At 33.9% G+C, this 27,950-nt stretch overlaps 1 protein-coding gene across 4 annotated transcripts in view; it reads left to right on the top strand.

Moving 5' to 3' along the window:
- LOC111515029 (alpha-tocopherol transfer protein-like) overlaps window positions 1-27,950 on the top strand; it is a 52,311-nt gene that overhangs the window by 4,457 nt on the left and 19,904 nt on the right. The window contains exon 1 of one of the 4 annotated variants that reach the window (XM_074183474.1): window positions 9,250-9,395. The exons of 2 other annotated variants lie outside the window; for them this stretch is intronic. In XM_074183474.1, the coding sequence (XP_074039575.1) occupies window positions 9,302-9,395 (94 nt within the window). In that variant the 5' untranslated portion in view covers window positions 9,250-9,301. Of the gene's footprint in view, window positions 1-9,249; window positions 9,396-23,887; window positions 24,049-27,950 lie in introns of those variants that run through there. One more of the 4 variants, XM_074183633.1, reaches the window with a different exon arrangement.

Raw genomic sequence — 27,950 nt, 5'->3', positions numbered from 1 at the left:
TTTTTTTTTGGCAAATTCATGATTGGGATATGATTAGTCGGTTATTATTGTCATTGTCAGGACATCATGTCATGCTCAATCGAGTAGATTCAACAAAGAACAACTTTTTGTTGCAAGAACTGATTGAAGTATCAAAAAAAGAAATTACCAAAAAAATTCGGTAAATTTTCGTTTTGAGGGCGATTTTGAAAAAATTTTTGAGTGTACTTACGTATTTTGATACGTAGATTACCTACGAATTACCTCCCGATTACCTCCCGTATTTACAAAGTTACGGCCCTTCAAAGTTTAGAAAATGGCAACTTTTCAGCCGTCTTTTTCACAAAATAAAATATTTAAAAACACAAGCATCTATTCATTAGGTCACATTTACACCTTATTCATCCTTCTTTGACACTTTTCACTTCAATAATGAACATTTTTCTTTTAAAAAACTTAGTTTAGAAACGAATGCTTCTCCTGGTGACATTATTCTATTTTTAGGTTAGTTACTAGTGACATTTCAGAAAAAAGTGGTTGGTATTTGCCGCCGCCTACTATTTCAAATTCGTAATACCCCACCAAAAACTAATTCACGATCTAAAGAATGAAGGTAAAAAACATTTGAATTACTTTAGGAATATGGACTGCCATGCCATTAACCTTAAAAACGTAAAATACAGAGATATGTAACCAAAAAGCAGTTCCGTACGTTTTTTAACATTTTCATTGGAAAAATGTTGATTTTTGAAGTGAAAAGTGCCAAAGAAAGAGGAATAAGGTGTAAAGGCGACCTAGTGAAAAAATGTTTGTTTTTAAATAGTTCATTTTGTGAAAAAAAAGGCTGAAAAGTTGCCCTTTTCTGAAATTTGAAGGGCCGTAACTTTGTAAATAAGGGAGAGCGTCGCTTTTTTCTTTCGAATTCGTAATCTACGTATCAAAATACATAAGTACACTCAAAATTTCTTTCAAAACCGCCGGGTGCCCTCAAAACGAAAATTTACCAAAAATTCAATAAAAAATATCAACGAAAACATTTCCGACTATTGTGTAGATCATCCAGAGGTATTTTTTCCATATGATACCAAAATACAGAGTTTCTGAAAATTACTCCCCTTAGCGATATACATATTTTGCAGTCGCTTTTTCCCTATTGGTGTTTCAAACATTTATAATAGATGCTAAGACATATAAGATTCATATACAGTGTGGTCCACTAAGTGTGCAACAAATGGGAAACTTTTTTATTATTGATTTCTCAGAAAATGTTATTCTTGACAAAAGTTGGTGCATGTTCCAAAACTATACATTACCATTATTTCAAAAAATATAGAAATATGTTGTAGAGAAAAGTTGCTTCGAATTAAAAGTTATGTTCAGATACGAAGTCATGGCCTGCTATTCGATTTTTTTTAGAACATTTTGAATTACCCCCGTATGATACATATTTTCACTATTTGATTTAATGTGTATTTGAAGTAGCAACAATCAAATCAGTTTGGAGTATTTTTTATCAAATCAAAGTGTATTTGTAAAATTTACTTGGATTTGTATTTTTTTAGGTGACCGTCAACTTCATGTTTGTTGCAACGATATTCAACAGAACTGTAGAATAAAATAAATACTCTTTTTTAACGAGGCAAATACTTTACTAACTAAATGTTCATATTAATAAACTGTCAAAATCTATCGCGGATAGCCATGAACAAAAAATAACCAATAAGCGATAGTACAGAAAAATACAGTAGGTAACTTAACAACTTAACAGGTGCTAACAATAACAATTATCGAAGCATCTCTGTATGTCTCGTTCTATGCATCTAATTGTTCGCTCATAAAATTCGTTTAATGTAGATCGCAACACATTAGCGGGAATATTTCTGCAATGAACTCGTATCGAAGTTTCAAGCTCATCAACATTATTAAAGGGGCGATCTCTGTAGACTTTTTGTTTCAAGTATTCCTATAAGAAATAATCTAGAGGTGTGAGGTCTGGAGAACGAGGAGGCCATCGAGGATCGGTATTTCGTCCTAATCATTTATTACGAAATGTCGTATTCAGCCACTGAGAAACATTTCTAGTAGAATGGGCAGGGCATCCGTCATGTTGGAACCATAACTTTCGCCGTTCTTCTAATACCATATCATCCAAAAACTCTGCTATTTCAGTTTCCAAAAAGTTCAAGTCACCATTCAAATTCTCGCGAAAAAAACGTACCTAGTAATTTATCATTTAATATACCACACCAAACGTTTGTTTTCTGATAGTATTGATTTTTGTTGTCAATAATAAAATTTGGGTTGACCACCATCTGCAATTTTGTGATGATAGAACCACATTTGTTGTAAAAGTAGATTCATCTCCAAACAGAATACATCGATGAAAATCTTGCTGTTCTTCTATTTCACTCTGAATCCACATGGAAAAATCATATCTCAAATTATAAAGCCATTTCAGGTACACTTGGTATAGTTTTGGAACATGCACCAACTTTTGTCAAGAATGAAATTTTCTGAGAAATCGATAATAAAAAAATTTCCCATTTGTTGCAGGCTTAATGGACCACACTGTAGAAAGTAATAAATGAAACGATATTTATTATCAATGTTTTGGATATTCTCATCGATAATTTATTCAAAATGTCTTGATTTTTTTTCAATGTGTCTCGTAAAACGCAAAAATACTTGTATAAGTACCGGATGAGAGTACCTATAAAACCATTATGATTTTTTTTTTATTTTTATTATTTTAAATCAACAATCATTTCTTCATAATAACGGAAAATCGAAAGTTTTGTTACCTTCCACAATCTGAAAAAATATAAAAATTATAATGGAGAACTTTATACAAGTGTAGAAGGGCAAACTTTTTAGTTTACCCCGATAAGTTACTGCGTAAAAATCAAAGTATTTTTCACAAAGAAAAATCTTCTATTTATCAGTAACTTGTCGTATTTAACAATTTTGCCTATCAAAAAAATTATTAAGAAATAATACTTATCTTTTACGTTTCGGAGGCCAAAATCTGCCTCCGTCTTCAGAAATGGATAAAAATTCGAATATATACGCAGTTATTCCTTTTTTGAGAGCTTATTTCTTTACTTCTTCGACAGATGTCAAGAAGTTTTGAAATATGAAATTATGTCAATGTTGTTGATTGACAACTGATTTTTTCCTCCACAAAAAATGACTTTCGTTGAATATTTTCATTGTATATGTGAATTTATGAAAATTCATACTTTAGTGTTAGTGTATTTCAACCTAGTTTTGATGTAAATTTCATTTTAATGTATTACTTCACCTACCAGTTGATAATTCCAATACATCTAATCCATGTCGAAAAATGTAAATAAATATTGATTGATTAATTAGCTTTATAGAGTTCGATACAAAGTCCCAAAGTAAATTTTATTAATCTATGTTGTGCTATTTTCGTAAAAATTGTGTTACTTATTGTGATACACAACATTTGAAAGAAGTTCAAGGTACCAATTTGAAGCACACTTAAATTTGTATCTAAAGTGACCCAATTGATAAGTCATATTTACAATAAATCTAATTTCCTAATTTGAATTCAATTGATCAAATGCTCGAGATGTGGATCAAATACCCACCTACTGACGCATAAAAATTCTGGTCCGCCATTTTCGGTGTACTTGGTGGGGTTTCAGTGCATTATGTTTTTTGAATCATCCCAAATTTTTTTTACATATTGTCTTTAAAGAATCCAATACTGTAAGACCTTTTTTCTCCCAATTCTTCGATTCGGAAAAGTTCAAAAATATGCATCAGGTTGAAATTTTCAACCGTAATCATATGAAAGGTGATTTCTTCAACTTTCCCAAACTTAAATCTTTTAAAACTTCAATGAATTGATGGATGTAGCCGTTAACTACGTGGTAGAAAATCATAATGAAAAGAGAAATGAAAATTTCTATGTTTTTTACCAAATCAAAATCAAATCAAATCAATTTCTTTACCGCTTTTATTTGTATCTAACGTTACAAATCATTTCTATCTAACGTTACAAATGAAAGTGGTAAAAAACATAGAAATTTTCATTTATCTTTGTTTAAAACTCTAAAATACAATGAAAACACAAATAATCACACCGAATTCTCGTCAAACATATATTTACAAAATAATAGAAGCCAACAAAATTGCTAGAAAAATCAAAATTCTTCTTCGCTATATTCGGATGAGGTGAAATCACCATCGAGTTGAATAACGATCGGATTTATGGAACTTTGCACATAATATTTGTTTTCTTCTTTCATAACGGGGGCCACACAGTTCTCCATACATCACTATTACCTACTTCATTCACCACTCGCCTTATATTGTCAAGCACTACAGCATTCAAAGTCGGTGACTGATTACATTTCCGCAAGCTTTCTTTCATTGTGGCCCAAACCATTTCAATTGGATTGAACACACAATAGTATGGAGGCAAACGTAAGAGAATATGACCACGTGTGTCACACATCGAATCAATAATAAGTATACTCTTTTTTGAAATTACGTTGTTTTATGGTCGCCAGTAATACCTTTTTCGTTGGAATCTTTTCGGGTATCTCCATGTCATGATTTCGCATGAAATCAACAATATCTGCTTTTTTGTGTTATTGTTTGGTATTGTAGTCAATAACCGAGAATGATACGAAGCGTTATCCATAACAATAACCGAGTTTGGAGGAATATTTGGGAGAAGCTGCTCACTGAACCAGGTTTCGAAAAAAGCCGCAGTCATATCTTCGTGGTAATCAGCAGACGAATCTTTTATATTTTTGGCCGACAGAAGCAAATCGTTAGGTACGAAACCACTTTCATTCCCGACATGCAAAATTATAACACGTTTTCCCCTTGAAGAAGGTGTGTTCAAAGCCCAACACTTGGTTTCGTCTACCCAGCCATATTTGACAACATCATGGGTGTCAAACCAAGTTTTGATGAGGTAGATTATATGTCTGCTGGATTCTCGCTAGCTTTTCATTCTCCTCAAATATTCTTGTCGGAGTTGAACAATGCGTGTCGATTCCATTATGACCATCCGATTGTTCAATTGTTTATATTTGAAACCACAAGACAATAAGACACCTCGTAGAGTTTCTAAAGATTTGTGATTGTAATCGGGATAGTCGAGTAATTTGTACCAAATCATTTCTAAGGTTGGTACTTAATTTTTTTGGTATATACCATAAATTGTTCGCCGAATCACATCTTTTGTAGCACCATCAACGTTTGCGAATTTTTTATTCGTTTGTTTTCGTTTCATTGCATGGTCAATGATATCCCCTATTTTAATGACTCTAAGAACTGTCGAACGAGATAGTTTCGTTAACTCGCATATTCTTTTCACAATAGCATTCTGTGAAGTGTGACAGTTTTCCTTCTTCAAGCATTCATAAATATTCAAAATTACTCGCTGAACTTGAACATGTAAGTCCTTATTTTCAAGTTCCGGATCCCTGTCGATTGACACAGTTTCCTCACACGTAATGTTATCATTTGTTTCAAAAGGTCTCCAGAAATCCATATTGATGAAAGTACTCAAAAACACTAAGATTTTCACAAAAATCGGTTTGAACGATGAAATTGGATCCTTTGGTGTAAAAGTTGAGAACTTTTTCTAGAGATCAATTACCCTAACACCAAACTGATATATTTGCACTCGCTAAGAAGGTTAACATCTTCAGGAGAAGCAAATTGATACTGAATCTAAAGACAAGGGTTAACTGTTCATATACCTAAAGTTTTCTGACCCGATGTGGACTTTGTTTGTTAATTGATGATTATCCTAATTGATTTTTCGGTAATTAACTAGTGGAACCACTACCTGCAAATTAATTTGTCAACAATAGATTTAAAAGCGGACAAATTAAAATATTGAGCAATTTTATAGAGTTGACTGCTCCAAAGCATATTATAGGAGCCTCAGTACATAGGATTAGAGAGAACTTAATTTTGTGGTAAATTTGTTCACGTGCGATTATCAAATAAGCTTTCAATCTAGTATTATCTCCAGAAATTTCACTTTATCAACGATTTCAATAGATTTGTTGTCGATATATAAATAATAGAAACCGCCACGTTTCTTTGGGTTGATTCTGTGAAATTTTCCACTGATAATGTAAATAAAATTCAATTGATTTTGATGAATTTGCAGTGAGTGTTTAGAAACAGATATGGTATCAAACAAAATGAATTTTATCTCCAACTTGAAGCTTCAGTTTATTTAAATAGTTTATTTCAAATGTATTTCGAGAGATACTAATTTTGTTACATGAAAGTTGAATCTGTGAAATAATTAATTTTCACATTCAAATCTATTCTTTGTTATATTTTTGTTGTTTTTTTTGCTCAGCAAAGATTTTGTGTTGGAACATTTTATCATACATGCGTCTATAAAACTTTAGGATTTTTTCTTCCTATACTGTCTGGTGAAAATGGCATACTAAAACTCAAGATACTTTTTAGTACTGCTATAATCATTAATGTTAGATGAAACAATTGAATCCATACATGTTTCCAGATGTTTAAAAACATTTCTACGTTTCGGACAATTTGGAAATATTCCGTTGAAACATTGAGATATATGTCAAGTGATGGAATATCTTGATTTGATTGATAGGCCACTCGATGAAAGTTATAAACAATCCAAGGTTGATCACAGTACGGATCTGTCACAGGAACATGGTTAATTGAAAAGCTACACGTGTGCAAACCAAAATTAATAAATATATTTTTTCTCTTCTACAGTGTGACCCATTTTTAATGGAAACACCCCCCTAAAATTTGAAGTTGTAAATCGATTTTAATAATTTTTTTTAAAATGTCAAGTTCTAAAAGGTCTACCTTGGGACAAAATTTGAAATGTTTATTAAAGTTTTAGGGCATACTACGATATTTTTTCTTAGTCGAAAATTTATTAGCGATTTTTTTATTGAAAAAATCATTACGCCACTGGATTCAGAGTGCCTCTAAACAGGTGTGACCAAAATTTCATGAAAAAATATTCATTATTAACAAAGTCATGACAACTCAAAAATTCGAAAACTGACACAGCTAACAGTCACAATATATCATTTTTTTTATGATTTCAACAATAAAGTGCCGCCAGATGGAAAAAAAACGAATAGCGTAAATATTTTCAATGAAAATAACGGAATTACATTCACACAATTCAACTAACAATGAAAAAAATTTAATAAACGTAAATAATAACTAATTAATGAAATGTTTCGATTCAGTGCAACAATTAATTCTAACTCAGATTCTAGTAGCCTCTACTAATCCACCACGTATTTCGATACATGTGTCGTAGCGCTTACGAATGTTCCTGATTACGTTCCTTAGTTCTTGAGGGCTAATATCTGCACATACCTGTCGAATTCTTGCACAAAGTTCATTTCTATCTCTTGAGCGGTTTTTGTTAACCTTTTGTGTGAGAAGTCCCCAGAGAAAAAAGTCCAAAACTGTGAGGTCTGGAGATCTGGGTGGCCACTCTATAAACGGTCTACCACGGCCTATCCATCGGTTTGGAAAATGTTCGCTAAGCCATTGCCTCACAGCTCTGGCATAATGAACTGAACACCCATCTAACTGGACAATTAAATTTGATCGTTCATTGATTGGCAGCTCGTGAATAGCATCCCAAAACTCTGTGTTTAAAAATTCTAGAAACCTCTGCGCATTGATGTTTTCCTCAAAATAGAAAGGACCAATAATTCGTTCGTTCAGTATCCCACACCAGACGTTGATTTTTTGGGAATACTGGCTTTTACAGTTTATTACCCAGTTAGGATTATCCGCTGCCCAATAGCGACAATTCTGTGATGACACTACTCCATTTGTAGTGAAAGTGGCTACGTCGGTATATAAAATATTTTTTAGGAAATTTCTATTGTTCAAATATTCCCCTTGGGCCCATAAACAATATTCCAGGCGTCTTGCTTCATCGCCTTCTTGAAGTGTGTGTAAAAATTTTGGCTTGGTAGGTTTAATATTCTTCGCCTTGAGACATCTCCGAATAGTTTCTCGTGGAATATTCAAATCTAAAGTGGCATTCCTTATACTGGCATTAGGATTATTTCCGAAATAATCTAAAATGATTTGATCATTCCTGTCATTCCTGTTTCGTCTTTGTACAGGATTACTTTTTAACATCATTTTTGATACTGCACCAGTTTCATTGAATATTTTATTTATTTTATTTACCTTACCGCAGCTAATACGAGGACGATCTGGATGTCTCTCATTAAATACTCTACAAACCTCTCTAGCACTTCTAACGTCATCTCCCGAAAGGCGTACAATTTCAATTTTCTCCCTTACGCTCAATCTTGCAGCCATGACACAATATAATTCGAAGAACTGTAAGGTGAATATTGTTGACAATAGTACACTTAAATCTTTCACAAGTGTCAAAGTGTAATATCATTTCCATGGCAACTAAGATTTAAATTGAAATATTAGGTCTTAGTTTTAGTTAATTTGCGTGAAAACTTGAATGTAGCGTAATGTAGCGTAAAAATATTTACGCTATTTGTTTTTTTCCATCTGGCGGCACTTTATTGTTGAAATCATAAAAAAAATATTCTCATGGCTATATCTGTTGATATAGGGTGTTTTTTGTGACTGTTAGCTGTGTGAGTTTTACAATTTTTGAGTTGTCATAACTTTGTTAATAATGAATATTTTTTCATGAAATTTTGGTCACACCTGTTTAGAGGCACTCTGAATCCAGTGGCGTAGTGATTTTTTCAATAAAAAAATCGCTAATAAAAATCCCGATTTTCGACTAAGAAAAAATATCGTAGTATGCCCTGAAACTTCAATAAACATTTCAAATTTTGTCCCAAGGTAGACCTTTTAGTACTTGACATTTCAAAAAAAAAGTTAATAAAATCGGTTTACAACTTCAAATTTTAAGGGGGTGTTTCCATTAAAAATGGGTCACAAATGGTTTCCATTAAAAATGGGTTATTATTTGAATAATATTCCTAATGTTGAACAAAGGTCAAAAACTGAACAAAACTATGTGATTAAGTCACGGGGCGTATTTCCAGATGCGTTTTGAACCATCATCGAAAAGTTTTCATTGGTTTATTATTTGACTGAATTATGGTTCACGGTGGAAACAACTCGTTTTCAATTGAGATAGTGTAAAATATGAAAATATTGCTTTACTTGGTCGCTGTGAACACGATATTACCATACAATGATTAGGCAGTTCCAGAATGAGGTCAACGAATTACCAGTCATAGTTCCGGCCCACTGAAAAGTAGATCGTTGTAAAGACAGTTGAAGTGTCAAGTGCACCATGTTTAGTTTTCGAAAAAATAAATCTGAACCCGAAACGAAAAAAACGTTTCGAATCAAACCCGAGATAGTGTTCGTAAATGTACCAGAATGCCGTAAGTGTCAATCGGAAAATTTATTTTCATCCATTGCAACAATATATAGTAATGACTAGCATCGATTTAAAATAGACGATGACGTTTCCTTTATGCCAACAATTACAGACTTATCGGTGGTAGTGACTAAATTTCCGTGGCGCGGAGAGTTTGGAAATTTCGTTCGGGAAGAGCATTATTATTGCAGTGAAAATATTATGCAGAAACACGCCATATGAACCTTTTATTGCTTCACCAAACTCACTGAGGAATCTTCATATAACACGTTTCGAATGAAATGTGAGCATCTTTCAATGGAGACCTGAACAATCAGAGGCTGCTTTAATAATTACTCTTAGAGGGTCAAGTGAGACTCATTTTGAATTCAAGTGATATATCTCTGAATCTTCACTGGAATGCTTTTCAAATGTATTTATTTTTGGTGAAAATTTCCAGAACAAAAGTTAAATCTGCCAAGGGAATTTAGGCTGCTAACTTCATACTGTACGTTTCCTTACGTATTAGTTTCATTTTGATGATTCTTTAGATGTATCTTCTTCTTCTGTACTCTCTTCTTCATTAGCCTGAATTGAAAACATTGCTAATACGTTAGATTCAATAAAGCTAGTAAATTATACAAAGAAACATTAATACGTACCGAATATTGAACAAATGTTAGTTTCTGAAGAGGAAATAGAGTTTTTTCGCCCTTCATTTATGGAAGGACAATAAAAACGTAACAAAAACCTTACTCAAGTGTCTTCAATCGATCAGTCAATCAATTTATTTGCTTATTATCAATACAACAGATTTAGCATCGTCAAGGTAGATAAATATAATACAAAACACACACATTAAAAGGCAAACATTAAAACTTGCAGTGAAAAAATTCACTTACTTTAGGGCAAAGATCAATCAGCAGCCCTTTTATACTTTTTTTGAATTTAATCATATGTAATTTCCTCATATATGGTTTTTACCATATATGAGGTACATATAAACCATATAAACAAGACATTGAAATATGTTTAGAGCCGTAACGGTTAATATATTAAATTTTTTAAATAGAGGTCTATACAGCTGTCTTTAAAGACACACCTGAAGAAGCCACTGTAAAGCGAAACACGTGTTGCCTTTTTGTAAAATTGTTTAGTGAATACGTTTGAATAATGTTTCATTTTTTTAGTTCGTGTTGCTATTGAAGCGTGTTTTTTTTAAATTTTCAAACTAATCATTTTGAGTTTCATTATTTTCCCACAACTTGCATTTCCGCTAATAGAAAAACTGCATTGCGGAATGAAACAAATACACTTATATGCCTAGAACCACTAAGACATTGTTGTCCTACTTCAAAATGTGTTTGAGTAACAATTATAATGAAGTGTCACCATATTTACTCCTCTCATTCGTTTCCGTGCAATTTTTTTCTTTCCAAGGATAAAGAGACACCGATGTATCGTTGTCAAGATGATCAATTACTGTTTACGTTTAATTATTTTTTACTATTAATCGATGTTGACTGTTACACAACGAACGGAGTTTGCCTTGGACTGAGATCGATTCAAGATTAAGGTCCAGACGAAAAAGACAATTACTCAATAATTTACGACTTTGGGGTTATGTTCGTAATAAGTTTTCAAAATAAAAGATCCGTGAAGTAGGTTAACAAATTCTGATTTTGATTTGCTGATAATGATTTACTTATGATCCTTGAAAATAATGGCATCACTCAAAATCCATGGCACAACTATTTTTATAAGTTTTTCTGTTTAAATTAAAATATTTTTTCTTATGTTCATTCAATGTATCAATTTTTACACACTCAAATATACCTAATTAGACGAAGATTTTCACAACTCAATAAAGTACAGTAAAAAAGTAAAGAGGAAGATTAATCTTCCTCTTAAAAACAGGAAACCTTCTTTCTCTAAAACTAACCTCTCATAAATGATAAGCTACTTTCTATTTAAATCCTGTGAAAATTACTTATATTTGAAAAATGGATATTGGGGGAAAAAGTATAGTGCAGGAAAAAAATGTCAACACAAGAACAATAAAAAAATATATTCTCTTTGTATACCTCAAGGATTTTTTGCTCTAGAACCAATGGAGTTCAGACTTTTGCGGCGGGAGACTTCATTGGCGACAATAAGGATTTCTTTTTGATGCATATATTCCTGCTAACAGTTTCTGAACCACAAAATTCTTATGTAATAAAATAACGAATGCGTAATACTGAATAATGCAGAAGGCGAGCCGGCGAATGTAGTCATAATATGAGGTGAAATCCGTTCAAGATCTCTCATTATAGATGTTTATGAACAAAATTTCAATGGAGTCATGTACATTTTCAAGAGTCGTGGGTTGATTATAAAATAATTTCATATCGTTCATGGAAAATATTTCAGATTTGAAAAAAAAAACATTCTTCTGTTTCCTTTGGCACTATTGATTCTTGATTTAACTACTTGTATTTACGAAGCTCTTGACAAACAAATTCCAGCAGTCAGTCATACAAAACTCCTAAGAAAATTAGAGAACTGCGGAGAACTTGGGAAAGCTTACGATATTTCCGAAAGCTATCTATGTGACCGAGAACAGAGAGTTAGTATAGATGGATTTATGAGTTATCCCAAAATTGTTACCTACTTTTGGTGTTCCGCAAGGAACGGTTCTAGGACCAATCCTGTTTACAATATATTTGAATGAACTATTGCAGATATCAACAAAAGGTAAAATTTTGAGCTTTGCTGACGATACAGCTGTCTTGTATACCCACTCTTCATGGAACCAATTGAAAATGTCTGCAGAAAAAGATTTCATTGAGATCGAAAAATGGTTCTGTCACAATAAACTTTCGATCAATTTCGAAAAAAACAAATATTTGCCTTTCACATCATACTGCAGTACATTACCCAATATGGGACCCCTGAATATATAGGAAACAATAATCACATACCTGAAGGCGAGTCAATAAAATATCTAGGTATCCATTTAGATAGACATTTTGGATAGCACCTACATATGAAAGAAATAATCAGAAAGTTAAGAGCTAAATTCAATAACTTAAAAAACTTTCTTGACATTCAACAACTGAATCGGAAACCTTGATAATTTAACTGGCATTGGAATTGCAGTCATCTCTCATTCAAAATGTTTAATGAAACCGATCAATTTTAATGTGAAATTGCACATGAATTAGAGACTATTATCATCTATTACTTCTTTAATAGACCTAACGTTTTAGAGGCATACTTGAGAAAAAAATGTCTTCAATGACTAGTATCGGGATTTTTATCACTTTTTAGAAATATGATTCAATACTTTTTCAATAATTAACTTTTATAGTAGCTACACATGTTGATCGTAAAAAGGTTTAATTAGAGGAAGATTCCACTTTCTTTGTGTTCAATATCAATACAGTTATGAAACAAAGTTAATTAACAACAAAGGAAGTGGATTAGTGATTTGACTTATGTGGAATTTGTTGGAATATTCTCCATCTTCAGATTATTTGAAGATATCTTTAACGAGAAAATAATGAAATAAATCATCAACAATTTTTTCATGTTGAAAATTAAATTTAATTGACTCAGCCTGACAAAATTCTGAATTCATTCAGAAGGATCAGTTGATGATAATATTTTTTTTCGTTAGTTAGTATTTATCAAGAAGACTATGAAAAATAATTCGAAGTTCAACTGAAAGTAAGCCTTCACATACTTACGTTTGTGAAAATTCTTCCCAGTGGCAATATATTAAAATTAACACATTTTCATTCTGTTGTATCTAGAATTCCGTTCAATTGCGTTTATTTCCAGAGATTCGAGCAAGTTCAATTTTTGTCCACCATTTCCTGTATCTAATATGTCGTAGTCCATGTTGAAATTGTGGTTGTCCTTTAAAAGGTGGCAAGCATAGGTGAAATTAGTTTTCTTCAGCTCAAAATTTCTTTTATGTTCGTAGATTCTTGTTTTGAAATTTCTGGAAGTCCTTCCTATATATTTGTGATGCACTCTGTGAAACTTTTGGTGTAGTAAAGAATATTTCTTCAACAGTAATATTCCTTTCTATATATTGTATAAAATAAAGAGAATCCTGAAAAAGAGAACATTAATATAACATATAAAATTGATAACTTGTTGGGTATGCATATAAAGCATAACAAGTCAAAAAGTGACAAAAATAACAAATCAGGGGTCTAACATGTGGATCATGTATATAGGAAAAAATTCAAGAAAGTTGTTTCGTTTCCAACTAATGTAACAGTGCTTTCAGCTGCACTAAATGAAAAAATATATAACATAATTCTAAAATTCATGATTAAATCTAAAATATCATTATAAAAAGTAGTGAGAACCACACGTTAAAAGGTAAGCCCTCGATAGTCCTTATTGCACTTGTTTTCATAAAATATCAGTGATCAACGTTTGTACATACTGAATATTTCACTAGAAATGACATTGTAATAATTTGTGCTTTCTAAATCAACATGTTTTTCCAGAATAAAGCATTTATGTAATTAATTTTTACAAAAAATTTCAATATTGTACCTGTTTCGTAGTAGTAATTTTGTATTCTACTTAATTGTTCATTCAAAACATGTTTCAAATAAAATTTGTTATGGAAATGCCAGTACCATCATATATCATCATGCCAGTATTATATAATCCGTAAACGAAAATAATTTTGATGACATTTAACAAACCTATTTGATTTGGTATATATTCACCATATTCGTAGCAGCATCCAAAAGTCTAGTGTCATATATCGATCTCAATACTTTTAGAGAGTGTTCTCTATGGCTATTTCCCAGGACTTGTTGAGCGATTCCAGACTTTATTGGTCTCCAAAATACACACATCGGAAAAGTCTAGGGATATTTTTATAACATACTAAATATCATAAAAATAAATGCATGAGGTCGTTTAATTTCGATTAAATTGGTACACTCGACCACCCTGTAGATTTCTATGGGTTGAACAAAGCCTGCAAAAACGGTAACTAATCTTTTATCAAGTTTTTTACAAACTGTAGGTTTTCGGCTAAAATGAATAATCTGAAAGTGTCGAGTTTGTATATTCTATGCAGTTCTTGCTCAGCAATTAAACTGGAAATATTGTGCTTCAACATGGAACGCCATCACTTACCATTGGCTGAGATGAATAGAGCTGTAGGGCTTCTTCAAGGTGGCATGCGACAAAATGATGTAGCTCTTCGTTTGGGGGTCTCCCAAAGTGTTATCAGTCGATTGTGACGGCGTTTCCGAGAAACTGGCAGTCCAGCCGAACAACATCCAGGGCGAGGACGCGCTACAACTGCAGTTCAAGACCGATTTTTGGTCTTAACCGCAAGAAGACAACCGACAATCACAGCACCTGAGTTGGTTAACGTGTTGCAGCAGACGCACCAGGTAACCATTGGTCGTGATACTGTCAGAAATCGACTGCATGAAGCAGATCTCCACAACAGAAGGCCACTTAGATGTCCACCTTTGTCGAGAGGCAATCGCGGTAGGAGATTAGAGTGGTGTCAAGAACATCAAAACTGGGATGCAAATGATTGGGCCACAGTTTTGTTTACAGACGAATCCAGATTTGGATTTCATCCAGATTCTCGTCGAGTAAGACTGTGGAGACGACCTGGAAATAATGAACGTTTGAGACACGTCCAGGAAGTCCACACATACAGAGGTGGTACAGTAATGCTATGGGGCGGAATCATGATCGGCGGCAGAACCGATCTCGTTTTTCCAAATCGCTCCCTCACAGCTCGACAGTACCTCGACACTATTCTTCTACCTATCGTCCGTCCGTTTGCTGGTGCTGTTGGTGAAAACTTCCACCTAATGCACGATAATGCTCGTCCACATGTCGCGCGTCTAGTGACTGACTAGCTCACTAACGAAGGAGTTGATGTATTGCCATGGCCAGCACGATCACCGGACCTGAATCCCATCGAGCATGTGTGGGACATGCTTCAACGAAGAATTACTCCGCATATGGGGAACATTCACACAACGTTTCAATTGAGAGAGCTTTTAATCGCTGAATGGGCAAATGTACCTCAACAAGACATTGACAATCTCATTTTGTCGATGCACGATAGATGTAGGGCCGTAATAAACCAGCGTGGAGGCCATACTTTGTACTGATTCCAATTTTTTTTGTATTATGATTTTTTTCGGGGTGCCAAAGAAGAGCCATATTTTTTTTAGTTTTGCTTATATGCGTTTAATAAACTTTGTTGTAAGTTACATTCGTTTAATAATCACCCGTCAACTTTTTTTCCCTAAAGCGATCTAAAAAAAAATTATTGCCATTTTTAAAAATATCCCTAGACTTTTCCGATGTGTGTAGAAAACGTACTACATGTTCTTTAAAACGAGTTTCAGTAGCTCGTTCAGTCTGAGCGATATACTTTTTGTCACTCACCCTACAGCTTACTTCATTTTCCAAAATCTAGTCTTCGGGGTTACCCGATATTTATTGAAGTCGAGTCGTTTCGTAGACTAGGTATTTTCATTACTTATGCGACTGCATGGCTTTGTTTAAAAGTTGCACGTGAAAGACAACCCTGAACGCAACAGTGGTTAAAAGAAAAGTTGGGAATGTTTGAAATAAGCTGTAATGACTGTGGCAAAAATATATCGCTCCGATAAACAAGCTATTTTTTCAATGAATATAGAAACAAAACTGACTCCAAAGAAACCTTCTTGGTTTATCATTGATTGGCAAATTACTAAAGGTAAACCACTCCTAAAGACTAATTCCCAATGACGTCTTTGATGAAACGAAGCTTGTTTTTGATATACACTAAACATGTTATTTTTTACCGTTGTCGCAAACATCTTCCAGTTTGTTACGTTTTTTCTTTGGCGAATTTCTGCTTTAGAACTGTGTGACTTTCCAACTATTATAGTCCAGTTATCTCAGTAAGTTCAGCATATAATTTGAGATATCCAGTCATAAACTCGTATAAACGCGACCATTAAAAGTTAAGGTCAACAATTGATTTCTTGCACATTTTTTGCAAATACCTCTTTTGCTATGGGTTTTTCGCTATTTGTATACATTATCAATATTGAAGAGGACAAAATTTCCTATAATTTCGAGACAGAGAGAGGAGTGCACGGTGTAAGAGTTAAGGTTGAGGTCAACCGGTTGTCCCGGTCAAAAACATGCCATATAAACTTTACAAATTATTGATAAATACATAATTAATAATAATTTTCGTTTCTTATCAACTTTTATATCATATTTAATAATTATTCTACTTGCGTATCTGTTTTTAATTAAGTATCAATTTATTTAATAACACTCACCTGCCTGTTTATTGGAAAATACCTAAATTATGTTTCAATTCTAATGTTACTCATATTAATAATTTTATTTCTGACCGGGATATTATAAGCTTATATCGTCATAGTTACGCTATCAATAAAGAGGGTCATAACTCCCTTGGGACATTATAGATTTTATAATTCCCTCTACCTTTCACAAGTAAAAATAAATAGAAATGAAAACTGAACCATATTTTATTTATTCACGTCATTACAAATAATAAATGTACAATTTTGAAATGTTCCCTGAAAATTACTTCCGCCACTGGAAACAATTTCTTCTTTTGTATGGCTGGAGCTTCTGTTCACTACAGTCGAGGTACCTGCCTCTTCTGATGACAAAGTAGACAACATAAAGGTTCTGTTTATAAACAAGTAACATAGCAACAACCTAGCAACAAGAAAACTCTACTATAATCAACGGTACCTGATTCAAATATACCGGGAAGGTAATGAATTGGTACATTTTTCCGTTTCAAAAATGAACAAAATTTTATTGAAATCGGTCAGAAATAAAATTATCTATGTACCTCGGGAATTAATGAGCCTTAATAACCTCAGGCAATTGCTGTCCCTCGGGCCAGAGGCCCTCGGGACGCAAACTTTGCCATCGGTAATTAGGGCCCTCCTAATTCCCTTGATACATAAATAACTATCTTGAATGGATATTTCAACACCTCGACACGCGTTTCGATCACCAAGTGATCATCTTCAAGAGGAAGATCAAACTAGTTTGAAAAATCTCCAGTAATATCCATTAACTACACCAAGTATTCCTCACATTTATAATTGTGAAAATTAAAACATTTAATACAGCTTATAATTTTAATAATCTTCTTCTTATGATGCACTGTTTGGAAACTTTGGTGTAGTAATGAATATTACTGGAGTTTTTTCCCAACACCAAATCGTTATTTTTAACACCTCGACACGTGTTTCGATCACCAAGTGATCATCTTCAAAGAGGAAGATTCAATCTTTCTCAGTTTTAATCTTCCGATTTGGTGTGGGGAAAAAACTCCAGAAATATTTATCTTCTTCTTCTTTATCTTCGTCTCCCGACCGTTGTAGTATTTCAAAGTACTCTTATTTATCGTCTTCAACGACATTTGTCTCCAGGTTTTTCATGATTTAGCTGTCAAAGGTCCTGTCCTTATTGACATCGCTCTGATATAGTTAAGCATTGGGACAAGCTTACTCATTACACTGACCACAAGTTAAAAACCACTGCATCCACATCGCGAACCACAATCACTCTTGCAGTTGCATAACATTGACCAGGAATTCGTTACGCATTGTCTAACTCCATTCCTGGGGTTCCAAATCATGCATTAACGTAAGTTTGAACACGATTGAAATGTTGGTAAGCGGCTGCATTTGATGGAATATTTGATGATTGCACAGGTTTCTAGACTGCATAACGAAGATGATCGATTCTGTCCTCAGATTTTGGAGCATTATAGACTGACAAAAAAATTGAATTCGATTCTCAAATGATCTTTCAACCGGAGAGTTTTCTTCTTCAAATGCTGCTGCAAGTTGATGCAGGTTTCTTCCGTCGACTTTTTTAAAGAAGATTTCTTGTTGATGAGAAAGTATACACTGTACACCACATTAAAATAACAAGTAAATCAATATCTTCTTCTATTATAACTACAGTAAAAATTCATCATGAGAAATATAAATTAATAATAATTACGGGTTTACCAACAATTAGTAAACTTTATATGGCTTGTTTTTGACCGGGACTACAGATTGACCTTAAATGATGCTCTAATTGCGCGCTCTCTGTCCTCTATCTCGAAAACAATTCAGCGTATAAAAAATGTTTGCAACAGAAGTTGTAGGGAATTCAATCCTCTACAATATTCATAATGAATATAAATTGCGAAAAACCAATTGGAAACGGAATATTTCCAAAAAATATATAAAAAAAAGATTTATGTGACCATTGACCTTAGATTTCAATAGTTGCCTACACCCTACCACATGTAGGTTTCGAGACAACTTTTAGGACGTCAAAATACAAGTTTATACGAGTTCATAGCTTAGTATCTCAAATTCCGAGGTACGCACCAAATTTTGACAAAGATGACTGGACCAATTAGTCCCAGCAATGTATTGAAACTCAATAACCACTCGTATCTCCAGTTAGGAAATTTCAGGTACTTCAAACATATTTTCAGAGTATTATTCAAAATTAATTCAAAAACTCTCAACGGGTTTTACATTGTGAAAGACTTTCGACTTCCAAGCGTTGTTTCCAATAGATATTTGTTATTAGTTGAATAATTTCTTGGGACAAGGCTGAATTTCGAGGTTTCTTCCTTCTTTGGTATTCCGTAATAGTTGATCACCTCACTCCTTAAATTGATATTGCTTCCCACACGTTTTTAATTATAGTAAAATCATTTTTGGGGAAAATTTATACGGGGTGTAACTGAATAAGTGTAAAACATTTAAGGAGGTGATTCCTCATCGAAAAAAAGATAGGATCTTTCATATAAAGAAACTTCATTAGGGCTGTTAAGATACAGCCCCTAACAGGGGGTACATAAAATTTGTATAACAATTTTTTCACAAGCACTGAAAAAGTTACAATATTGAAATTAACCTGACGTTTTGTACTACCAAAAAGACACTTAGCCAGTAATTTATTTGGTTTACCCCGTGGTTGTAAGGGGTGGAAAACGCAACCCCTAAAATGTATTTCCAATGTAACTTTTTGTCTTATCATTTGTTTACCATTTAAAAATGTATTTCCGATAGCCTGTTTCATTCTAAACAAAAAGTGTCTCTTGGGTTTTTTGCCCAAAATGAACCAGTTCGCAGCAAAAAAATATTTTACGAACAACTACAGAGATACATCGTCATAAATGCGAACTGGATTTATTGTTATTTTGTAGTTAGTACCTGCATTAAACGATTCAAGGGTAATAAACAAAACTGATTTATTAATAACAAAACACACAACATGTAGAAATCATAGTAAATGTTCAATATGTCTACCTTCAGACATTACGCATGCGTCTAGACGTCGGCGCATTGAGCCACGTATTCGCTCAAATATTCCTGGAGTCTCTCTGATTACCCTGCACGCATCGATGATGCGGTTTCTTAAGTCCTCTACACCGCGAACAGGAGTACGATAAACCAAATGCTGTAAATGGCTCCAAATAGAGAAATCGAGAGGATTGAGATCCGGGGATCGAGCGAGCCAGTTCTGTGGTCCTCCTCGACCTATCCACTGATTTGCATATGTTTCAGTTGAATGGTAACGTGCTACTTGACTAAAATGGGCGGGAGCCACGTCATGCATAAAAAACAGATCCCTTCTGACGCCCAAAGGAACTTCCTCCAGCAGTACTGGATGGACTTACCTTGAAAATTGAACGTATGCCTCACCATTTAATCGAGGAGGTAGTAAATAAAGCCCAATTAAATCATCCCCAATAACTTCGAGCCACACGTTAAGAGAAAACTGTTCTTGATGGTTAGTTTCGACAATAGCGTGAGGGTTTTCATCAGCCTATATGTGGTAATTATAAAAATTAATAATCTTGTCCCGAGAAAAACTACATTCGACTGTGAATTCTATCGTCTTCAGAAAGTCACAATTTCTTCTAATTATTTCCAGCATCCAATTGCAAAATTCAAGACGGTTCGGAAAGTCTCGCGGTAACAGTGCCTGTACTCGTTGTAGATGGTAAGGGTATAAGAGTTGTTCTTTTAAAATTCGAAATACCGTCATATGATCAACATTTAGCTGGAAAGCAATCTTTCTAGTACTGGTAGTAGGTTCTTCTTCAATCAAATTAAGTACTGCTTCCTGGTGCTGTGGTGTTCGTACTTCTCGATGGCGACCACAATCCTGCGTTCTTTTGTCGAATGAACCATATTCTCGTAATGGTTGATGAAGTCGAGCAAATATTCTATGTGAAGGATGCTGCCGTTGAGGATACATTTCAGCATATCTTCTAGAAGCTTCTAACCCATTCCCCTGCGACAGACCGTAAACGTAATGCATATCAGTAACAAATCAAGAACAGAACAACAACACACAATTAGTATTAATTCATTTTCGAAAATTCACAAACTGACAGCGTCATACCAATTTAATTGTCACTATCGCTAATAGCGACCTACTAGATAGATGAGTTTCGTATTTTCGCATTTATGACGATGTATCTCTGTAGTTGTTCGTAAAATAATTTTTTGCTGCGAACTGGTTTATTTTGGTCAAAAAACCCAAGAGATATTTTTTGTTTAGAATGAAACAGGCTATCAGAAATAAATTTTAGGGGTTGCGTTTTCCACCTCTTACAACCATGAGGTAAACCAAATAAATTTCTGGCCAAGTGTCTTTTTGGTAGTACAAAACGTCAGGTTAATTTCAATATTATAACTTTTTCAGTGCTTGTGAAAAAAAAATGCGTATATAAGCAAAACTAAAAAAAATATGGCTCTTCTTTGGATCCCGAAAAAAAAAATCATAATACAAAAAAAATTGGAATCAGTACAAAGTATGGCCTCCACGCTGGTTTATTACGGCCCTACATCTATCGTGCATCGACAAAATGAGATTGTCAATGTCTTGTTGAGGTACATTTGCCCATTCAGCGATTAAAAGCTCTCTCAATTGAAACGTTGTGTGAATGTTCCCCATATGCGGAGTAATTCTTCGTTGAAGCATGTCCCACACATGCTCGATGGGATTCAGGTCCGGTGATTGTGCTGGCCATGGCAATACATCAACTCCTTCGTTGGTGAGCCAGTCAGTGACTAGACGCGCGACATGTGGACGAGCATTATCATGCATTAGGTGGAAGTTTTCACCAACAGCACCAGCAAACGGACGGACGATAGGTAGAAGAATGGTGTCGAGGTACTGTCGAGCTGTGAGGGAGCGATTTGGAGAAACGAGATCGGTTCTGCCGCCGATCATGATTCCGCCCCATTGCATTACTGTACCACCTCTGTATGTGTGGACTTCCTGGACGTGTCTCAAACGTTCATTATTTCCAGGTCGTCTCCACAGTCTTACTCGACGAGAATCTGGATGAAATCCAAATCTGGATTCGTCTGTAAACAAAACTGTGGCCCAATCATTTGCATCCCAGTTTTGATGTTCTTGACACCACTCTAATCTTCTACCACGATTGCCTCTCGGCAAAGGTGGACATCTAAGTGGCCTTCTGTTGTGGAGATCTGCTTCATGCAGTCGATTTCTGACAGTATCACGACCAATGGTTACCTGGTGCGTCTGCTGCAACACGTTAACCAACTCAGGTGCTGTGATTGTCGGTTGTCTTCTTGCGGTTAAGACCAAAAATCGGTCTTGAACTGCAGTTGTAGCGCGTCCTCGCCCTGTATGTTGTTCGGCTGGACTGCCAGTTTCACGGAAACGCCGCCACAATCGACTGATAACACTTTGGGAGACCCCCAAACGAAGAGTTACATCATTTTGTCGCATGCCACCTTGAAGAAGCCCTACAACTCTATTCATCTCAGCCAATGGTTAGTGATGGCGTTCCATGTTAAAGCACAATATATCCAGTTTAATTGCTGAGCAAGAACTGCATAGAATGTACAAACTCGACACTTTCAGAATATTCATTTTAGCCGAAAACCTACAGTTTGTAAAAAACTTGATAAAAGATTAGTTACCGTTTTTGCAGGCTTTGTTCAACCCATAGAAATCTACAGGGTGGTCGAGTGTACCAATTTAATCGAAATTAAACGACCTCATGCATTTATTTTTATGATATTTAGTATGTTATAAAAATATCCCTAGACTTTTCCGATGTGTGTATATGAAACGGAACATTTTTCGTAATTGAACTCGGTGATTTGTTTTAATCTTTTTTTAAAAATCACTGGATAAATTACCTTTCCATTCCAGTTATGGCATTTTGTTATTGTTTGGACTACTTTACAATATATTTTGACTTTACAATTCCGCGCATGCTGGCCACAGATATACCGTCATGCTGATTTGCCACGTTTCCAACAGATTTATACGAGTTGGGACTCCTCAATGTTCATTTTTATAGCTTAATTCGATCCTCCTATTTCGAAAATCGTAGATTGACTCTGCCAAAGAATCTAAGCATTATATATAAAATTCCTACAAACATCCTTCAGCATTTGAAACCGAACCTAATGAATATTCAACTGAAATTGAATTTTTGGTGTGTCATATTGATCAAAATGTATCGTGGTCAATCGTTAGTACACGTAGTTGAGGTATTGCGAAGTTAAATATCTTTGAAATATAGAAAATATATGTATTCTGCACCAATTCATTTTTGTCTTGTTTCTATACGGGCCACAGCAAAAATATCTGTATTGAAATCATTGAAAATTCTTCGAAATGAATCAGTAGATTGCATTTTATATCTAGAAAATATATTGAAACCTTGGAATTTTTATATTTTTTGTATTCACTACATCAAAATGAAATGAAACATTCAAATCTGAAGTTCCAGAATAGTCCATCTTGTCATGATCCATGAAATTTAGTGGTATTTCTCTCATTGAAGATATCGCCCTCCAAAAAATGTCGAAAAAAAATTGCTAGTGAAAATTTTTGCGTTATAAAATTCTAATTCGACTGGGCTATTACTGTTTTATGGGTACTATATAAACTTCCACAATCAGAGAAATAAACAAAGCAAAATCATAATGTGGAAGATAGTATAGACCAAAAACCTACAAATAGTGTCTTTCAAAGGATAAGAGTCATATATAATCCTATACGTTAACTTTTTAAAGTGACTTTTGAATTTCAGACAATTGTGGATTTTTGAATGTCTTCAGGAATTGTGTTGTATGTTAAAAGTCTATCATGATTGTTCAAAATTGGATTTGGAACTGTCTTCCAACTGATAATAATTTTGTAGAGCAACTTGTGAATGTTTAATGACGGGACAATGAAGTTGCTTTCGAAATTTTTGAAAAATTCAGTCCTTTAGTTAGTTTTGAAAAATAGGATCGACTATTCGGTTCATTCCAAACTGTTTGTGAAAGAAATAGTATGTATCAGCGAAGCCTGGGTATATTTGTAAATTCAAAGGTATTTCCATTGGGTTGCCTATATTTCACTCAATCTGGCAACAGCGCCGTCGACTGTGTCTATAATATACCAGTTGTTTCTTTGAGGAGATTCACATTATTTTGGTACGGTGTATGGTGATTGCACACGCCTTACGTGGATCGACACCTGCTATTTAGAAAGTCCGCACTTACGGTTCTGCTACTTTCCGAAATCAGTGCATTTTGCCCCATTTCTTACGTGATTGTTACTAGATTCGTTTGGAACAATGCCGAAAAGTAAGTTTATTCGTATATTTGTTAGACCTTTAGTTGATATTATATTTCCTGAAACTCAAACTACTTAATTTTTATGTAACAAATTAAAATATAACCATGTTCGACAAATATGCCTGTTTGTCTCGTGATGTTTACGCATTTTTCGAAAATTTTTCATCGTTTTACTAGCAACGGGGGTTCAGAAAGATCGAGAATTTTTTAAGGCATTATCGAAAATACTTCATGATGTCTAAGATGAATTTGAACTCAACACAAGCATTTTTGCGGTACAATTAAATATTATTATTGTGAAAAGTTAAAATTTTCCGAAGTATGTGCAACTAGGTACTGGATAACTATAAAAATCAGTGTTATTTAATCAAATTACCAATATAATGGCAAAAATAGCAAGTTTCAGATATCACATAAAGGTTTTTGAACCGTTTTTCACAGGATGTTGGGGTATTTCCCGTAGATTTGGCATTATCAGTCCTCTAACAAGTTTAGATTTCATTCTATGTTAATATGCGTTACGTGACAGTGTACTATAGAAACGGACATCTAATCGGATTGTTCAACACCAGCACTAATTACCAGTGAAACAATTATGGAATTGTAATGTTTCCAATTGAGGCACATCGTTCAAAAAACATTATATTTCAATTTCTCTCAGTTCTAAATACAGATATTTTAAAATGAATGCTTCAAGACAGAAAACACGCGCGTCTCCCTTACAACTTTATGTTATCAGAAAAAATAAATCTACGGTTATTTGATTTAAGCCCATCCATAGGAATTTTGTTAAAATCGAAAGGGGGATATTATTTGGAAGAAATTAGTTTCCCACTTCTCCGTCGCCACACAAAAAAATAAAACGTGGGAAGTTCCTAGAAACAAATAATTTGTTAGCACTTTACTTTTACTAGTGAATACAATAAATAACGTAGAGTGCCATTCATTCGTTAAGTAATTAACACTTCTATCTTTCATATTATGATGCCAAAAAATTTACTATACCATCAAGACTAGGTGTAACTAAAAAAGTGTAAAACATTCAAGGAAGTGATTCCTCATCGAAAAAAAGATACGATCTTTCATATAAGGAAATTTCATTGGAGCATCTCTTGTTAAGATACAGCCCCTTAGAGGGGGTACATAAAATTTGTATAACAATTTTTTTCACAAGCACTAAAAAAGTTACAATATTGAAATTAACCTGACGTTTTGTACTACTAAAAAGACACTCAGCCAGAAATTTATTTGGTTTACCTCATGGTTGTAAGGGGTGGAAAACGCAACCCCTTAAATTTATTTCCAATGTAACTTTTTTTCTTATTATTTGTTTACCATTTAAAAAATTTTTTCTGATAGCCTGTTCAATTCGAAACAAAAAATGTCTCTTGGGTTTTTTGCCCAAAATAAACCAGTTCGCAGATCGTCCTCGTATTAGCTGCGGTACGGTAAATAAAATAAGTAAAATATTCAATGAAACTGGTGCAGTATCAAAAATGATGTTAAAAAGTAATCCTGTACAAAGACGAAACAGGAATGACAGGAATGATCAAATCATTTTAGTTTATTTCGGAAAGAATCCTAATGCCAATATAAGGAATGCCACTTTAGATTTGAATATTCCACGGGAAACTATTCGGAGATGTCTCAAGGATAAGAATATTAAACCTTTCAAGCCAAAATTTTTACACACACTTCAAGAAGGCGACAAAGTAAGACGCCTGGAATATTGTTTATGGGCCCAAGAGGAATATTTAAACAATAGAAATTTCCTATAAAATATTTTATATACCGACGAAGCCACTATCACTACAAATGGAGTAGTGTCATCACAGAATTGTCGCTATTGGGCAGCGGATAATCCTAACTGGGTAATAAACTGTAAAAGCCAGTATTCCCAAAAAATCAACGTCTGGTGTGGGATATTGAACGAACGAACTATTGGTCCTTTTTTTTTTGAGGAAAACTTTAATGCGCAGAGGTTTCTAGAATTTTTAAAAACAGAGTTTTGGGATGCTATTCACGAGCTGCCAATCAATGAACGATCAAATTTAATTGTCCAGTTAGATGGGTGTTCAGTTCATTATGCCAGAGCTGTGAGTCAACGGCTTAACGAACATTTTCCAAACCGATGGATAGATAGGCCTTGGTAGTCCGTTTATAGAGTGGCCACCCAGATCTCCAGACCTCACAGTTTTGGACTTTTTTCTCTGGGGACTTCTCACACAAAAGGTTTACAAAAATCGCTCCAGAGATAGAAATGAACTTTGTGCAAGAATTCGACAGGTATGTGCAGATTTTAGCCCTCAAGAACTAAGGAACGTAATCAGAAACATTCGTAAGCGCTACGACACCTGTATCGAAATACGTGATGGATTAGTAGAGGCTACTAGAATATGAGTTAGAATTAATTGTTGCACTGAATCGAAACATTTCAATAATTAGTTATTAGTTACGTTTAGTAAAATTTTTTGCTTCATTGTTAGTTGAATTGTGTGAATGTAATTTCGTTATTTTCATTAAATATATTTACGCTATTTGTTTTTTTTTTCATCTGGCGGCACTTTATTGTTGAAATCTTAAAAAAAATGATATATTGTGACTGTTAGCTGTGTGAGTTTTCGAATTTTTGAGTTCTCATAACTTTGTTAATAATGAATATTTTTTCATGAAATTTTGGTCACACCTGTTTAGAGGCACTCTGAATCCAGTGGCGTAGTGATTTTTTCAATAAAAAATCGCTAATAAAAAAATTCCGATTTTCGACTAAGAAAAAGTATCGTAGTATGCCCTGAAACTTTAATAAACATTTCAAATTTTGTCCCAAGGTAGACCTTTTAGTACTTGACATTAAAAAAAATCTATTAAAATCTATTTACAACTTCAAATTTTAGGGGGGTGTTTCCATTAAAAATGGGTCACACTGTATATAGTTTATTAAAAAAAACACAATCGGTTTCAAGTTAAGTTGTTGTCATCAATGATGAGTATTTTTGGACTTGTAGACTTGAAGAATACCTTGAACTTAAAACGGACCCTAAAAAATTAATCGAAACATTGCCATGAGAATATCATTATGTATTCAAGAACCGGCCTTGCGTAAGAAGTTTTCTTAAAGACGTGGACCCAAAGGGTAATTAGATGCACGTAATATATCATTTTGTTAATGGTAGTGTAATGATTTCAAAATCGTATGCCATATCTACCAGTTGAAGGCTTCTGGAAGGCCATCATTAAGTTGTTTTTGTGTTTTTCCATTTGACAAACTAGTTTAACATTTTATCGAACATTACAATCGGACAAAATGTTTGTGAAAACGATTCATGTTTAGTACTTTTTAATGAAAAATCCAATAGTCTGGAATGGGGGTGTCTTGTGATATTTCGTATTTCAATTTTCTATACTATCACTTCTATTTATTGGAATTTGATAACCGGTTATGGACTGAGTTTAGCTAAGTTTCGGTAATTTTGCCTCCAAGTTGCGGAGCACAAATTTTCAATTTGACATATCCCCAAAGAAAAAAAACTAGAGGGGTCAAATCGTGAACGAGCAGGCCATTCCAACAGACCATGCCTACTAATCCACATGACTGGACATGTCTGACCCAACGAATCCCTCATAGGTCTAAATAGATGTGAAAGAGCACTGTCTTGTTAGAAAACAACAAGATTTTTGAATTCATCTTGGGTGTTGGCCACAATTTTTTGAATCCATAGATAAATCGAAAAACAAACTGACCATATGTATGTGTATATGTGTATGTATGTATATATGTGTGTATGTGTATATATATATATATATATATATATATATATATATATATATATGTATATATGTGTATATATGTATTTTAGCTAATGTAAGTGTAAATAAGGATATATGAGTTGAATATAAATGTTGTATTTTTA

This window comes from Leptinotarsa decemlineata, unplaced genomic scaffold, assembly GCF_025532065.1.
Source record: "Leptinotarsa decemlineata unplaced genomic scaffold, Ldec_3_MD MMD2_P_RNA_scaffold_1, whole genome shotgun sequence".
In the NCBI taxonomy this organism is placed as follows: Eukaryota; Metazoa; Arthropoda; class Insecta; order Coleoptera; family Chrysomelidae; genus Leptinotarsa; species Leptinotarsa decemlineata.
Note: the sequence above shows the minus strand (reverse complement) of the source record. Positions and strands in the feature narration are given on the sequence as shown.